General features: G+C 40.5%; 1 protein-coding gene across 11 annotated transcripts in view; it reads right to left on the reverse strand.

The window, feature by feature from the left end:
* Positions 1-1273: 1273 nt before the first annotated feature.
* The window catches only part of ENPP2 (ectonucleotide pyrophosphatase/phosphodiesterase 2), a 111324-nt gene continuing 95698 nt past the window's right edge, over positions 1274-16899 (reverse strand). For 6 of the 11 annotated variants that reach the window (XM_019459959.2, XM_019459958.2, XM_019459965.2 and 3 more), the window contains 7 exons: positions 15829-15903; positions 14369-14505; positions 12973-13108; positions 12020-12097; positions 8751-8883; positions 6901-7057; positions 1274-1874 (listed from right to left, as the gene is read on the reverse strand). In XM_019459959.2, coding sequence (XP_019315504.1) covers positions 1704-1874; positions 6901-7057; positions 8751-8883; positions 12020-12097; positions 12973-13108; positions 14369-14505; positions 15829-15903 — 887 coding nt within the window. In that variant the 3' untranslated portion in view covers positions 1274-1703. The remainder of the gene's footprint in view (positions 1875-6900; positions 7058-8750; positions 8884-12019; positions 12098-12972; positions 13109-14368; positions 14506-15828; positions 15904-16899) is intronic. The other 5 variants (XM_019459963.2, XM_019459962.2, XM_019459967.2 and 2 more) reach the window with 1 other exon arrangement.

A 16899-nucleotide genomic window follows, 5' to 3' on the forward strand; every position in this document is an offset into this window, starting at 1 on the left:
TAAAGTCTCCCCCACTTCTGTCGTAAGGTGTTTTTTACTTGACACAATGCCTTCCTTCTTAAACAAGTTGATTTTACTTTTGTTTTATTGTTTTTTAAGTGTTTATTTATTTATTTTGAGATAGCATGAGCAGAGAGAGAGAATCCCAAGCAGACTCCACACTGTCAGAGCAGAGCTCAATGCAGGACTCGAACTCACAAACCATGAGATCATGACCTGAGCCGAAATCAAGAGTTGGACACAACTGACTCAGCCACCCAGGCACCCACAATTTGATTTTTAAAGGAAATTGTATAGAAATTAAAAACACACTTCACTGACCATAAATGGGGCAACTATAAGAATTAACATAATGAAAACAAAGCAATATGCTGTCCTCTTTTTTTTTTTTAATTTTTTAAATGTTTTTATTTATTTTTGAGAGAGACGGAGACAGAGTGCAAGCAGGGAAGGAGCAGAGAGAGCGGGAGACACAGAATCTGAGGCAGGCTCTGGGCTATCAGCACAGAGCCCGACTCGGGGCTCAAGCTCGCCAACTGTGAGCTCATGGCCTGAGCCAAAGTCAGATTCTTAACTGCCTGAGCCACCCAGATGCCCCCAGTCCTCTTCTTTTTTTAAAAGGAGGACTAGCAACTGTTAGAGATATGAGGACACTAATGTGATCCTTTCTCCCAGACACAATCAGAAGGATTGAAAAATTTCTGAATGACTTCCTCATCCTGTTTCATTATTTGAAGCTGTGGCCATCTATAATCACCCCACCTAGCATTTAGATGCTTGGCATATTAATTATTACTAACACTTTTCACTTGGCATTTATTATTTTCTACCTGAATTGGTTAATTATACTTTTACAGCTATACCCACCCCACCTTCTTACTTCTCTTTATATCCTCCATGGTTCATAGGTTGGTACCTTATACAGAATATATGCTTCAGATAGTACCAGTTGAGTTTAATACTCAGAGCTTTGAATCAACTTATCAAAAGAACCTACTCCTCCAAAATTCAAAATATTTTTAAAAGAGACTGGTGACAGAGGGTATTCTGGAGGTCTTCTGGTTCTCTTGCCCTCTGCCCTTCCCAGAGATGTGTACCTAAACTATCTTATCCAGGCCACTATGGCTGAATAGCATGGATGTTCCTTTGACTATATGAATTATATTCAACAAGGAAGAAGGCCCAATACAGAAAATGTATACTTTTCATGCATGAATATACCAGAAGCAAAACTCTAATTTATAAGTGAAATGAAGGCCAAATAAAACCAGAAAAAACTGAATGTGTGATTTATTATATTTAAGATTGGTCTAAAAGGCTTAAATATGTCTGTCATAATTAACAGTAAATGAATGCAACTTTACAAAATCAGTATTTCAATACAGTACAGGACTAAATGTGGCAACTGTGCACTGGAAAATTGATATTTCCTCAATGCAAATATCAAATTTGCAGCACCATTTAGAAGCTTCCACTAAAAATGCAAGCTGCAGTATTTATTACAAGCTCTACTCGGAACATAAGACTACCTAAATCAAGCGTGAGAGAAAAACAGTGGAGTCATTCAAGCGTAATATGTCAGATTTGGTACAGGATTAAAACACTAACATTTTTTTTAATGTCCTCGTTTCAAATTAATAAATACAAAAACAATATAAAAATATACACCAGTTGATAAGACTGCACTGCAGATGGTCAGATCGTTAAATCTCACTCTCGTATGTATGCAGGTATGTCTTTAGCGTCAGAATTTCTGGATAGCTGCGACTGGTCTTTCGGAAGAAATCCAGACTGGTGAGATGTTCAATGTCCCGCACCCGAGCTGTGTGCATCTTTATGAGTTCTTCGACCCATTTTGACTCGTCCTCTGAGCTCTGCAATGGAAACAGAATACAATCAGAGTCACAATTTTCCAGAGGAGGTTCTCCAGATGATCAATTTGGTGCAGGTCCACAAACGACCCCTCCATACTCCTGCGCCCAGAGCCAGCGCCTGTGATTCCTTCCTGGCCTCCCTGGCCACTCTACCACATTCCTGTTGGTAACACACCACAAATACCTGTCCTTGGCTGTTAACATTTTTGACAGCAATTAGCTGTACCAAATAAATGAGACATGTGGTGTGAAAGGGCCTTTGACTCAATAGGTTTTCAGAACATAAATCCAAATTACAAAAACCAAAGGCCCTGGAGAATTCAGTAATTACTTTCTTCCCCCACTGCTGTCAAGCTGCAATGCTGGGCACAGAGCAACTTGGAATGCTCTTCTGGCTCCTAAGGAAAGTGAAGAGCTTACGCTCAATGCACAGAATTTCGCGTGTGCGTTCCTGGTCTTTCAGAAGCACCCGCAATATCAAGTACATCATCTATTAAATTGCAATGAATTGATATTCAAATAATGAGTTCAACTTAGAGCAGCTCAAGATACACCTGGTATTTGGGGGCCCAACAGGCCTGGGTTGGAATTGTGGCTTTACCACTTCCTGGCTATGAGACCTTGGCAACCCACTTGACCTCTCTAGACTTTCTTCATTGGCTCACAAGGAAAATAATGCTGACTTCAGCAGCTCCCTGGAAAGTAGGAAGAAGAAGAGAAAGGAAGAAGGGGAACAAAAGACAAAGTAGGGAAACATCATAGAGAAGAGGAAGGAAATCTCTTTCTGCCTTAGCTACTTGCCAAGACTGTCTCATTGGCACAAATTCCAGATGAAAGACATCCGGATGTCCCACACCAAACAATTTATTTGTGTCTCAGTTGAAATTAAAAGGTACTTTAGGACAAGTAATCCTTTATATTTTAAAAATACCTTCTTTCACTTTGGTGCGAAGTTGAGAGAAAGCATGAGATCTGAGAGCTCTGGGAATTGTGGGGGAAATGCCTACCTTCACTAGTAGACATGAGGCAGGAGGGCCTTTGCAAATAATTTCATTCCCAAATGCCCCCAGAACTGCAATGGCCCTCAAGAGCTGTTCCACAAGTTGAAAGGTGGCTGCATGTCCAGGGCTGAGTATGTTCAGAAATGCCCTCGCCCAGCTCTTCCACCACCAGTGGTCTCAATGAACTCCCCACCAAAGTCCAAGAACCTGCAATGGGTTTTCTCGGAAAGCTCCAACCCACACAGACCTGGACAGGGAGCTACAGCAGCTTTTGCCAGTGCTAAATATGTACCACGAGGGTGTTGGTTCAGGAAACTGAGGCCTGGCCATCCCAGGCAAAATGAAGAAATAGGAAGAAATTGCTTTGCAGGCTGGGGAAGTAAGGATTTTAACCCTCCATGCCCCACCCTCCTAACCCAAGCTAACCAAGGTCTCTGCGATTCACAGGAAAAGACAGACCTAAATATAACTCTGCCCACAACGGTACTGACCAATCCTCAGTGTGACCATATAATTAACGAAGTAGGAGGTCTCCAAATGGATCAGGACCCCCTCAGAGTAAGGAGAGTAAGCATGAAGCTGTATTTTGGGAGAATTTTCATATTCAACTCTTTATTTGATTTTTCAGTGGTCTAATTTTTCCTCTTGTAAATGCAGTCATTTGAATGTAAAGACAAAGGGTAAAAAGGTTTTTCCTAATATAAATAGTGTCCAGCTGGGATTACAAGAATTCAGGGGGAAAATTGTCTTTTGCTAGTTCTTTCCTTGGGAAGTATTTGCCAATTTCATTCGAAGGGCATTTTCTTCTGGTTCTCACATGCTAAAATCTAGCCTGTCACTAGTCATTAGGAAATGCTGGCTATGCAACACAGGAAGAAAATATCTTCTGCCTGATGCTAGCTGGCAATCCACAAAAGTATTTGCTAGGAGAGACTCTAGGGTGAAATGCAAAACTAATAAAATTCAAATAAAAGTTCATGTGTACCAAGGGAAGAAGAGAAGGAAACATTTTAAAAATAAATAAATAAGTAAATAAACAAACAAACAAACACCCACCCATGAACTTCTTTATTATCTTTCTTGCTATGGACATTTATTTTTCACCTGCCTTTTCTTCCTCACTTTCTCATAAGATTGTGAATTCAAGCCCCAGCAGTTTTATTTAAAAAAAAATTTTTTTTTAATGTTTATTTATTTTTGAGACAGGGAGAGACAGAGCATGAACAGGGGGCGGTCAGAGAGAGGGAGGCACAGAATATGAAACAGGCCTCAGGCTCTGAGCTGTCAGCACAGAGCCCAACGCGGGGCTAGAACTCACGGACCGCAAGATCATGACCTGAGCCGAAGTCGGCCGCCCAACCGACTGAGCCACCCAGGCGCCCCAAGCCCCAGCAGTTTTAAAGTGACATTCACAGCAAGGACAGGTTTCTGTGTGGGCAGAATAAGAAACATGCTGGCCCTGAACTCTACAAGAAATATCTCTAAGCTCTGTGCAGAGTCAGGAGCCAGAAAGTGGAGGGAGACAGCTGTGAGGACATCTGTGGATTTCATTGGTCAGATGTACAATTTGGGGGTGACTGAAGAATGTCTTTGAACTCAGTGTCCCATCACCAAATTCCCCTGATGACAGAGAAACTTGAACACATACTCGCCAGGAATCTAGCTGTATCTTAAATGACCTCCTATCAGTCTGAAATGTCTTTGCAGTCTCTATCTTAAAAGTGCAAGGCAATTGTGAATTTCACTCCATAATATATGGGTTTAGTTTTTTGCACAAATTTTTACCTCTCCATAAGTTTTTAGGAAAACTAAAGTTCAAACAAAGTAGATCATGTTATCCAGAGGCATGACATCCCCCTGGTACACCATTAGCCACCCTCGTGTTTCCGAAGAATCAAAATGGAGAAGGTCAAGTCGATAAGCTGACGACAGCTTGCCTTTCACTTGCAGTTCCCCTGCTTCTCCACCTCCTACCAAATTATTATACGATCTTATTGATCCTTCAGTATAATATTGCTGCCTTCTACTCTCTTTGTTACATTTCCAACACCACAACCTCACTTCCAGTTCTGTTCCTTCAATCCCGTGAATCTTGCCAAAGCACTTTGAACTCCAGGCTTGACCCTTTCCAACTTAAATTTATCTCCCTAAAGGAGAGCCCTGAAATGTTGCTCTTATGCACCAGCATTTTCCGTGGCTATTTAATGCTTGTGCAATAAGAAAAGTTTCTAAGGTCCCAAGGTTCTACTGTGGAAATCTGATAAATTTTAAGGAGGATGGGCTTTTGAAGTCAGAGGACTTGAATCTACAGTTCTGTTCTCCTACTGACTAACCAGGTAACAATGTGCCAAACTTTTCAATGGGAGCGGGGAGAATAACACATATACCTGCCTCGCAGGATAATTAGATGATTAGAAATAATCTATGGAGAGGACCTGCCCAGTACTTGGGTGGTAACACATACTCAGCAAATGGTAGCGATTCTTACCTCTGCCACTACGGCTTCTATTACTACTACTTCAATTTAAAATTTATTCCAATCAACTTTTGTTTTGTTTTGTTTGGGGGGGGGTTGTTTTTTGTTTTGTGTGTGTGTGTGTGTGTGTGTGTGTGTGTGTGTTTTCAGAGAGAAAGAGGGCTCAAGTGAGCGAGGAGCAGAGAGAGAGAGGAGAGAGAGAGAGAGAGAGAGAGAGAGAGAGAGAGAGAGAGAGAGAGAAGCCAGGGATCACCTGGGGCTCGCGTTCACCTAAAGCGGGGCTCAAGCTCACCTGAAGCAGGACTCGAACTCAAGCGCTGTGAGATCATGACCTGAGCCGAAGTCAGACGCTTAATGACTGAGCCACCCAGGCACCCTCCAAGCAGCTTTAAAAACCTTATCTCCCCCTATTACCCTCAATTCCAATATTCTGGTCAAGCTTAATTAGCTATCTTGGCCATATTTCAAATTTTGTATTTGTGTCCTGCATCCCTTATTTTGCTCTGAACATCCAGAGCCTCAGTCTCCTCCCACAGCTGAAGCCCTAGTCCAAAATCGACCTTGCCCATGAAACTGATAACCTCTGTTGAAGCTATTCTCGTGGCTCTTTGCCTTGTAGGGTAGCAAAGTCTGCACCTGTTTTCTGCTCCCCCCTGCTGCAGGCTGCCTTGAGTAGTGCCTATGTTTGACACACTGTTGTTTCTCCCAGAGCACCACACACAGTTTAGGAACTGAGCAGTGCTTGCTGACTAAGATCCTCTTCTGTAGATTGTATCTCTGCTCCTGCTATTCTATAAAGCAAAATCATAGAGGTTACTGCTTCTAAAATCAATCTTGGAGCACAGTCTTTCTGTCACATCAAAGAGATCTGAGGAAGTGATGTGATGTGTCCCTGAGTGTAAGCAGAAGGAGGAGAGGGCCAGGAGCACACTGCATGGCTCCCACCCCCCTGCCAGGGGCCTTCTCGTGATGCCTTCCTGCCTCCACTTACGAATAAGGGTATTGGGTGTCATCTGTGCTGTTTGGGAATGGTGACCTGTTACAAGTGCCCTCATAACTAGCAGCAAATGAAAAATCTGATTTATAAAGTATATACTCCCATCTATATGTGTCTTTATAAAAAGTTTTTACTATAGAAATTTTCAAATGCCCGCAAAAGTAGAAAGAATAATATAATGAACCCCTGTGAATTCTTATCTAGTTTCAACAATTATCAAAATGTTGCTATTTTTATCCTACCTTTACAAAATACATATGTCTTTTACAAAACCAAAAACATTTGGGCATTTTATCATTTGACAAAATCAAACACGTAATCGGAACTACAATGAATGCACACTTCCATGCCTCCCCACACCCTTACACTGAAAATTCAAAAGCCATTCGAACACAAAGTTCTGAGGTGATAAGCAAAGGTCTTTTCTTCTTTCCACTTGGTTTTACTGTATAGTCCAAACGTCTTATAATAAGTGTATAAGAGTTTAATGGTGGGAATATAAATTAAGAAGCAAAGATGAATCATTTTAAAGGACTCTGTCTTTGAACTCACATTGCAGCTCTCCTCATTGTCTGGTCTGTGAGGGAGAATGAATGAGGAGACAGAGAGGGGGCCATCACACTTGTCGGCAGGCTGGGTGAAATCCAGGCAGCTGGTGATGATGCTGTAATAATGAGTTGGTACGGGAATGGAGCTGCCCTCCACATACCTGGAACAGGAAGGAAAAATAAAGTTACAACACATGTAATAGCTTTCTTGTTTAAATGGTGACCCACGAACATTGCCTAAGTCACGAAAATTAACTTCCATTCAACTGAATCATTTTTCACTTCTAAGAAAGTGGCCCACTTCTGTATTTTGAACCCAATGTTTTTATTGCCTGGAATTCCCTTTCTCTTAACTTGGCAGAGTGAAAACGATATTCCAGGCAAAGAAAACAGCTTGAACCAAGGACCAGACGCTGGACACAATGAACGGCTCAAGATAGTAGAAATGTGAGGCCGGAAGAGTCAATAAAAGCCAGACTTTGGAGGTTCTGAGGGCTACACTGTGGAATTTGGGTGTTATTGTTTAGGTAGTAAGGTCTCGCTGAAGGTGTCTGTGGCAGGGAGAGTCATCATGAGATCCATGTTTCAGGAAGAGAACTTGCATAACATTGTATAAAGTGGACCTGAGGCAGGAGACGCCGAAGCTGGGGCAATAATAAGCCCTTTCAAACTACAATGAGATGCTGAGCTTGGTAGAGAAAACTCATTCACTCAAGGAAATACTAAGGACTAATGAGCTAGTGATGAGCGTAGAGATTGAAAAAAAAAATCTTTTCCAGTAAACTGAAGTGCAGAAACTCACAATTCCTTACCTGGTTCTCTATTATCTTAATTTTAATCATTTTTAAAATACTGAAATTATGGCTAAAATGATAATTTTGGTTAAAAACTACAGCAATGAGGGGCGCCTGGGTGGCTCGGTCGGTTAAGCATCCGACTTCGGCTCAGGTCATGATCTCACGGTCCGTGAGTTCGAGCCCCGCGTCGGGCTCTGTGCTGACCGCTCAGAGCCTGGAGCCTGTTTCAGATTCTGTGTCTCCCTCTCTCTCTGCCCCTCCCCTGTTCATGCTCTGTCTCTCTCTGTCTCAAAAATAAAAATAAACGTTAAAATAAAAAAAAAAAAAACTACAGCAATGATCAGCAATAAAATAAATGTACAATTAAGTTGACATTTCTCATATGGATGACTAGAAAGGGAGTAAGATAATTCCTATCTTATTAATTATGTGTATGAAAAAAATTGTTCGTAATTATCTGTAAATCACAATTAAACCTTCTCATCATTTGTGCCCCTCTGTTTCACACATGTATAAAATTAAATGACTTCTTATGAATTTGTCATATTTGTATCTACTTCCCTTCTCCATTGAACTGTTAGCTCCTTCTGAGCAAGTATGCCTTATCTTTTTTTAATCTCCCCAACAGCATCATGGAGAAGGGTAGAAACAACTAGATTTTACAAAAGTCTCCATGGAATTTCCTATTAAGATATACTGACCCGGAAATCTAAGGGGTTCCAAAAGTCTCCTCAAATAATGGAGATGAGGGAAAATTATCATCTTTCCACTGACGAGTTGATAAAGAATAAATGACAAATTAAAAAAAAATCTTTTGATACTTTTCTCTCATGGAATGGAAAAGTACATTTATTTACCACAAAACTCCATTCCATTCCAACCACCAATAAGACATTTAATCAAGCGTCCAAAAGTACTGAAGAAATTACAAGGAGATTCAAAGAGCAAAGGCCTTTAGGGCTATCAGCATTTCTCTAGTACGTGAATATTTGAAAAAGAGCCTTGAATGAGATCTTAGAATTTAAAAACACACACTGAGTGGAAAAGACAAACTTACTGTTTGATTTTGTCCTGTGTGTCATGTAAGCCATCATAGTCATAGTCAAAAATTGGTCCACTTATCACATTAACTCCATTTCTTTCTGAAGCATATTTCTTCACCAATACCCTTTGGAAATAATTCCAGACTCCTGCGGGGGGGAAAAAAATCTGTTCTTCATGATCAAAACTCCTTGCTTTGGTCAAATTCTCTCTGGGATCAGCCACATGTCATAAGCCAAGAGACAGTAGAGCTCCTGCGATTCTTGAAAAGAATTCATCCTGAAGTACCAGCTGTGTGTGTCATTTATGAACGAGCAGAGAGAAAGGCATGGAGACACCAGTAGGGGAGTTTAACCCAGCCCAATAAGTCGGGGGAGGGTTCCTCAATGAAGTGGTTACTGAGCTGAGATCTAAAGGATAAGTGGATGCTTTACAGGCAAAGAGACGGAAACAGAACAGGCAAGGGGAATCGTGTGGTCAAAAGAGGAAGGACAGTGTTTGTGAGAAACTGAAAAAAAGGCCTTAATCTACTTTTTCTTCCTTCATGATCTCATAGATATACTTGTTCCCAAGTTTATGTCTCTAGCCCTGACCCTCCCAAGGAGCTCCAGACATGTTATCCAACCACCCATTTCAGGGTCCACTTGACCTAATGACCATGTCTGGCAAAAAATGATCTAAACAAAATTCTTGGCCTTCATTCCCAATCCTGCTCTAACTCCCTGCTTTTCCATCAGGTAATGACACTCACTCACTCACATGTTCGGGTCCAAATCCTAGGAGTCATTCCTGACCTGGCTCCTTCTTTCCTACACACGTGAACAAGCCTTGTCAGTGCTACCTCTGAAATACACCCTCGTCATCCAAATCTGACCACTTTTCAACTATTTTCACTGCATCCATCCTGGTCTCAATTACTATCCTCTCTGCAAAGAACTACCACAAAAGACTACTTCCCAGGCTCCCAGTGAGAACCTCGCTCTTCCCTGCAGCCCACTATATAATAGCCACTCGGATCATTTTACACCATACCCAGAATGTGTCACACTCTTCCCAACTTCCCGTTTCTAACATTCCAGATGATGTATCACTGCAATTAAAATAAAATCCTAACCTTGCACCGTGGCCCCTGCCTACCTGCATGACTCTGTTCCCCCCTTCCCCCTCTGGTACATAGCTTTCTTCCCGTCTTCCCATTTGCCAAACTCATTTCAGATTAAGCTTTTGCATTTTCTCTTCCTTTCATCGGGAAAACTCCCTTATCTGTGCTTCTCTGGTTTCTTCTCCATCGCTCATTTCTCATTTTCAAGATCACCTCTGGAGGGGACTTCCTTGTCCACATTAGGTCCAGGTAATATTATAGTCCAGCAGAGAGAGGAGTGGAGAGGAACAGAGTGGGGAGAAAGGAAAGGCAAAAGAAGGGAATGACAGAGGACAGGAAATGCGAATAGTGAGTTGGTTCTGAAATGTTAGGTTTCACTGAACTACGTGCTACTCTACATGAGGGCTGTGAGTCTTGGGCTGTTATCACTTCTTATCTCCCCCTGTGAAAAAGTACTTGGCTGTTTTTTCCCTAGTGCTTCTACCATTCTTTAGACCCTCTGATACTCTACTCAGAAAGAGCCGTCCACCGGAGCCAAAATACCACAGATAATTATTTGCAAGAGAGAAAGGAGGACCATGGGAGAAAAGTTCGAATGTTGAGCACAAAAACTGGAAAGGCAGAAAGGGAGAAAAATAACAATGAGAACAGTCAAAAGGCCAAACCCACAGAAACGTGGCATGTGAGAAAACCAGTCCCAGGGAAGAACAGGGAGCCCTCTGTGAAAGGCCTTTCGCCATGCCAGCCTCAGGGTGGTACCGTGTGTTTCCTTTATTGCTGCTTGGTCAAAAAAGCATCAGCAAAGAACAAAGAAATTCAGGAAACCCTGATGTGTGGACATTATGAAGATGCATTCCATGTAATATTATGACAAATCTATCTATGTCGGTTTCTGAAACGTTTCTCAGTTGGGACTAAGAAAAAACTAGGGAACTGCCTTTTAAAAGCATTCTTTAAATTTTCACGCTTAAGCAATGGATTCTACCTTTGAATTAACCTCCACTTACTAACTAGGACATCAAATAAACATTTTTTTCCTCTAAACCATGTTGGCCATTTCACTGATGTCAAATTCTGGAGGCTTGCCGCTGGAGATGACACTCCACAATCACGCATTCTGAATCTGACACTTCATTTCAGCCCAAGAGTCCTGGAACACAACCAGTGGTCCTCTGCCAAGTAGAAGTAGGTAGAGGTGCTTCCTTTTCCTACCTTTCCTATAAGAATACAAGTCTCGTCACAGTAAAAGGAGGTAAAAATTATTGCATAATGCTTTCTCTATCTTTGGATGGATGGATGGATGGATGGATGGATGGGTGGATGGGTGGATGGATGGATGGGCAAATGAGTGAATTATCTGTTATCAGAAATAGAAAATGGATTATTCCATTGGACAATTACATCATATCCATATAAGCCATAGATGTCATGCAATAAAATCTCATAATTTTGTAAATGAGAGGTTAAATATCATTTCTGTAATTATATAGCTAGTTGTCAGACTCCAGGGAAGTCAGTGTTTGGACCAGGGCTCACTGTGCCAATACCATTCACGGCATCACTTTCACCCACAAATATTTACGTCACGTACAAAGACATTATGGGTGTTCAAAGAAACTAAAATAATTTACAAAGCCCTAAGACCATCTGAATTTAATACTCTGATGATTCAGAAGATCCTTTAAAGTTCTTCCTGGGTTTCAAGGTCAACATTCAGAATACATCATTACCATCCACCCTAAAGGGGGAAAGTTCTGGTGGCTTTTACTTTAACATTCAATAAATAAACATAAGTGTTGTTAAACATCAGGTGGCCTCCAAAACAAAAGAAGACCCTTCTTAACCACCAATATAATGAGCATTGAAATAGAAGGAGCACCAGTTGAGAAGCAAAACACAAACTGGGTTTGGTTCAGTTTCTATCATTCGTGAATTGGGTCATGTCTTGTGACTTTAATTTTTTAATTGTAAACAAGAGACAAACAACCCACCAACCTCCCTCACAGATTCATATTTTGGATTAATAGTAGAGAATTTACGTTAAAGTTCTTCTACAATTACAAAGGCTAGACACATGAAATATATTATTATCAAACTTAATATAGAGGTAGAAAGGGTAAGTGGTAAATTTAGAAATATTTCTTTTCATAAATAATAGTTTACTAGGTAAATATCAGACTTACGTTTGAAAGCAGGATACATTGGAACCATATTGGTTACAAGGAAAGCATCATATTTAGCTTCCGGTGAAGAGCTCAGATCTAAATGTTAGGCAAACAAACAGTGTCCATTAATTCCCAAAATCAACATAAATAAAAATGTAATCTACTAAAATGGTCTGAACAGTTTGAAGTGAATTGTGTATAGAACTACTCTTTTATTTCTACTCATTCCCTACTTTAAACAGTATTTCCCAGTTCCCCTCCCACTCAATCTCTTTTCTTCACCAATAGCTTTCTCCCCCAAATTTTTACAATGCTTTTTCTTCCTACCTTGTCTTGGGTCTACTAAGTATTATGTATATAGGTTTTAGAGTTTAAAAAATGTCATCAAGGTAATGAGAGATAATTAAAGTGCTTCCCATATTCTTTTTTTTTAATTTTATATATTTTTTTAATGTTTATTTACTTTTGAGAGAGACAGAGACAGAATGTGAGTGGGTTAGGGGCAGAGAGAGAGGGAGACACAGATCTGAAGCAGGATCCAGGCTCCAAGCTGTCAGCACAGAGCCCGACACGGGGCTCCAACTCACAAGCTGTGAAATCATGACCTGAGCCAAAGTGGGCCGCTCAACCGACTGAGCCACCCAGGAGCCCCAGGGCTTCCCATATTCTTAAGAGATCACCTCTCTAGTATTTAAAACATTAATGTCCTAATGATATACCATTTTACTGTCAGATTCCCACTAATGATGTGAGGGGCACGCTATATATTCCCTTGCACTTCAGAATTCTGGAGAACAGGATTTGTGAAAGGTGGTCTGTTTTCTGACCAATTTTGGAAGTATCTCATAGAAGTTCAATTTTTCAATCTCTTGAGTGCTCCTCTTGAAGAAGACCACTGAAATCCTAACAGTCCAGATTCTACGAAATAATATCCCTCTAGAATGGTCAGATCCTGATATGCTAAAACTTACAAGGAGGGAAGAGGAATCCATAGGACATCTGTTTATCATTTTTGTAGGCCAAACAGCTTTGACTGAAACTCGGAGACACACGGACATCAGGCCGGACGCAGTTGGTCAGGTGCTCAGGGATGCCAGAGACCTCAGCCTGCATGTTGAGTCAGAGGTAGTTAGCAATGCCATCACAAAGACCATGCCAAACCAACAAAGAAATACCAAAACCACGTTGCTCTGTTACGAACAGCCAGAACCCAAACCCCTCTAGCTTTTACTGTAGCTCATACTTGGACGCTGACTCCTTAAAACGAGGCCTCCTCACCCAACCCCCCCAAAAACCAGCAAGGCTTCAGTTTTAAATATGGTAAGCCAGGAATTTGCAAAATCTTATTTTTTCTTAGTGGCAGAACACTTTTATCAGTCTTAAGTAAAGCCATAATATATAAAGCAGAAATTGCATTGTTGAAATAATGGATGGGATTCCATGGAAGACAGCCTTAAAAAATAACACTCTAAGAAAAAATATAGAAATACCCTCTATAAAAAGAGAGACTGCATAGAAATCTGTGCACCAGGGCATATGTACATGCACACCGTACAAACGAACAAGAAGCTGTGTTTGCAGCAGTAGAAGTGTTCCTTTGTAATCAGAAATTAAAAACATACTTCAACTGCCAAATAAACTTTTCTAATTCCATATATAAACTTACCTATCTCATCTTCACCAAAACTGAAACCCCAACATAAAATCTTTATTAAAAAACAGGATGTTGATAGGGAGGCTGTGCATGTGTGGGGCCACGGGTATATGGGAACTCTCTGTCCTTATTCAATTTTGCTGTGAACCTCAAGCTGCTCTAAAAAAATAAACTATTAAAACAAACAGTCAAATCTTGGCGGCTTCTGCAACTATCGGGCAATGGCAAACAGAGGAAAAGCAACAAGCGTTAGTATATACTTCCTTTAATACGTTTATAATTTAACATATTCCTATGAAGCTCTTAGAAGAACATTGAATAAAGTCTAATTCAAAATACTTTGCAGGACACCTGGGTGACTCAGTCGGTTACGCATCTGACTTTGGTTCAGGTCATGATCTTGTGGCTCATGAGTTCGAGCCCCGCGTCAGACTCTGTGCTAACAGCTCAAGGCCGGGAGCTTGTCTCGGATTCTGTGTCTCCCTCTCTCTCTCTGACCCTCCCCCACTCACACTCTGCCTCTCTCTCCTTCAAAAATAAATAAAGATTAAAAACAATACTCAGTAATAGATTCGATATAAAATTTCTTTCTTCAAGATAAATTAAAATCTTTTCTAAGACAAAATTCTGTTAAGCAAGCAATCATTACACTAATGCAAAGAATGTAATCGCATGAAGAGTATAAGCCCCAAAGCCCCAATTTTTTCAGTGACCTGTTTGGAAACGGTGTATGACGTCCAGAGTGGCATTAGGAATATTTCACTATAACCGCTTTCAAAGTCAGTGTGATACAAGATATCGTATCGAGTCCGATAAAGCACTGCAGGCCGTCCGTAGAGGAGGTGTCGCTCTAGGAAAGAGAACAAAAATTGTGTTAAACACACATTAAACTTTACATTAAATATGAAAGAAATATTGGAAGAGTCAAGTTGTCCATAATTTGCTTGCTTACTTATTAATAGTGTAGTTCCTTCTTCTTAATTTAATCAAGTTAGTTTCCCCTAACACTTTGTGGTTTATCTGATCACCTAAGCATGGGTCAAATCTTACAGTTATCAAAAGTATAATATAAATGCCATATTTATTTTAATACTGTCTTTAGTTGTAAAGAATTTTAATCTGTATAGGAATGAAACAATATAGGAAATTTTTAAACGATTCAGCTGAATGGAAGTCAATAGGAGTGATTTTTACACAATTAATTCATTTGACCCCTGGAAAGGCTCATCAAATTAGCCAATGATTTAATTAAGAGGAAGGCACTCTTTGATCATTATTTGCAAACTGCAACTCAAATAATGCATTATTTCAGCATAAACAGTGAGTAGTGATGAGCATTTAAAGTAAGCAGATTTGTCACATGGAGAAAAACTCTTTAGGTAAGAACTTAAAGGAACATGTATAGATAAAGTAAGTGGGCATTCAAGAGGGTGCTTTAAATACAGAGAGGGGAGGTCATCAGCTACCAAAGAGCTCGATTAAGACCATAAGAATGTAGACCTCCAAGAGAAAGCTCTCCTTTTGTGGGGGGGGGGGGGGGTGGAAAGAGGTCTGAAACCTTACTCTTTTAAGGAGATGGAAGTTTAGTGTGCAAACCTTCATTCCACACCCACAATAAGTGCCTGGAGTTTGATCTGCACATTTTGGATAGACTAAAGTCAGAACTTCCATAGATTCTTGGAAATTGGGGTCCTACGGACCAAAATATTTAGAGATTGAGGCTTAGGTAATTCACAATTCCCTAAGTGATCATCAAAAAAAAATGTTTATGATAATTTTTATTAGAGAAAATCAGTTCTGGTAATCACTTGTTAAATTATGTATACATGTTGCTTTAATTAAAGTATTACCATTCTATGCAAGTAACAGAGAAAACTCTTCGGAGAATATTTTGCAAGCCTTTCCCAAGTAGAACTGCTGACTTGAGGCAAAGGGGCCCACACCTACTAAAGCAAAAGCCTGTTCTGGGTAATGTGGCTTCTTCAGCAAGCAGTCAATGTAGAAGCCTTTTTTAAGCTGCCAAATTTGGGGACCCACCCCTAAAAATTAGAACATAATATGATAACCTTATATAAACAAAATATAATGAACAAATAAAAAGCCAGCAAATCATAACAGTAGTACTTGGGGGCAGTTAACCAAGTCAGACTTTCCTTCAAAACTCAAACCAAACCTTTTCTAGGTTCAAAATTTCCATTAACGTTTTCCTTGTTTTCATTTTTGTTGCCTCTGAATTTCCTGGTTTCAGCTGGAAGCAGAAGTATCAAAATTCTTTGAGAAGCTATTCTCTTTTTATCATTCAAGTTTTAATGCTTACCAAACACATTCCTCCAAATTCAAATACAAGCCTAGCATCCAATCTATTCCATTAAGAGACAACAAAACAGCAGCCATGTTTTTCCATGCAATACCCCTCCTAAGAGCAGCCACCAACAGTAGTCTTGGGCAATCTAAAGATTCCACCAAACCTGGCTCCCCCTCCAGTCCTCATTTACTGGCATTCCTCCGCATAACAGCCCCTTCCATGAAGGCTGGTTTATTTATAACACTCTGGTCATAACCATCCTTAGCAATTCTATGCTATTACAATGTGATTCCTTTTCATTCTACTGGGAATGGCTTCTCCAACAGACCTGTCATGTCTCTCCCTTCAAATTTATCATTAATGTATTCTCCCTCATCAGACATTTACTGAGTACCTTCTTTGTGCCAGGCCTTTGGCTATAGAAGAGAGATGCTGGGCAAAGATAATTAAGTTACAGCTCTTACCTTCAAAAAAACTCACAGTTCAATGGGAGAGACCAACATGGTACAAATAACTCAAATGCAATATGATACACACTATATCAGAGATATCTACAGAGTGCAATGGGAACACAGAGCATGATGAATATCGTGGATGGGGATGAGGTGGCATCAGTACAGTCTTTACGGAACGCACAAAGATAAGCCAGGTTGACCCCAGCCCTCCCTGTCATAATTGGTAATAGTGCCCCTTTCCATACTCAAATGTGGATGACAAACAACAAGCTCACATAGTCCAGCCCCCATGGAAGTGATATGAAGAAGGGGGTTGGGGGGGGGGGACAAAAAGAAAAGAGACATCTTAAGATTCACTTTCTTTTTAAAGATTTCCTCAGTTGTTTCTTCATCTCTATTCACTCTTCTGCTCTGCGTGTATAGAAATGTGCACTGCAGGGTCGCCTGGGTGGCTCAGTCAGCTGCACGTCCGACCTCAGCTCAG

Source organism: Panthera pardus, unplaced genomic scaffold (genome assembly GCF_024362965.1).
Source record: "Panthera pardus isolate Hobbes unplaced genomic scaffold, ASM2436296v1 HiC_scaffold_7, whole genome shotgun sequence".
In the NCBI taxonomy this organism is placed as follows: domain Eukaryota; kingdom Metazoa; phylum Chordata; class Mammalia; order Carnivora; family Felidae; genus Panthera; species Panthera pardus.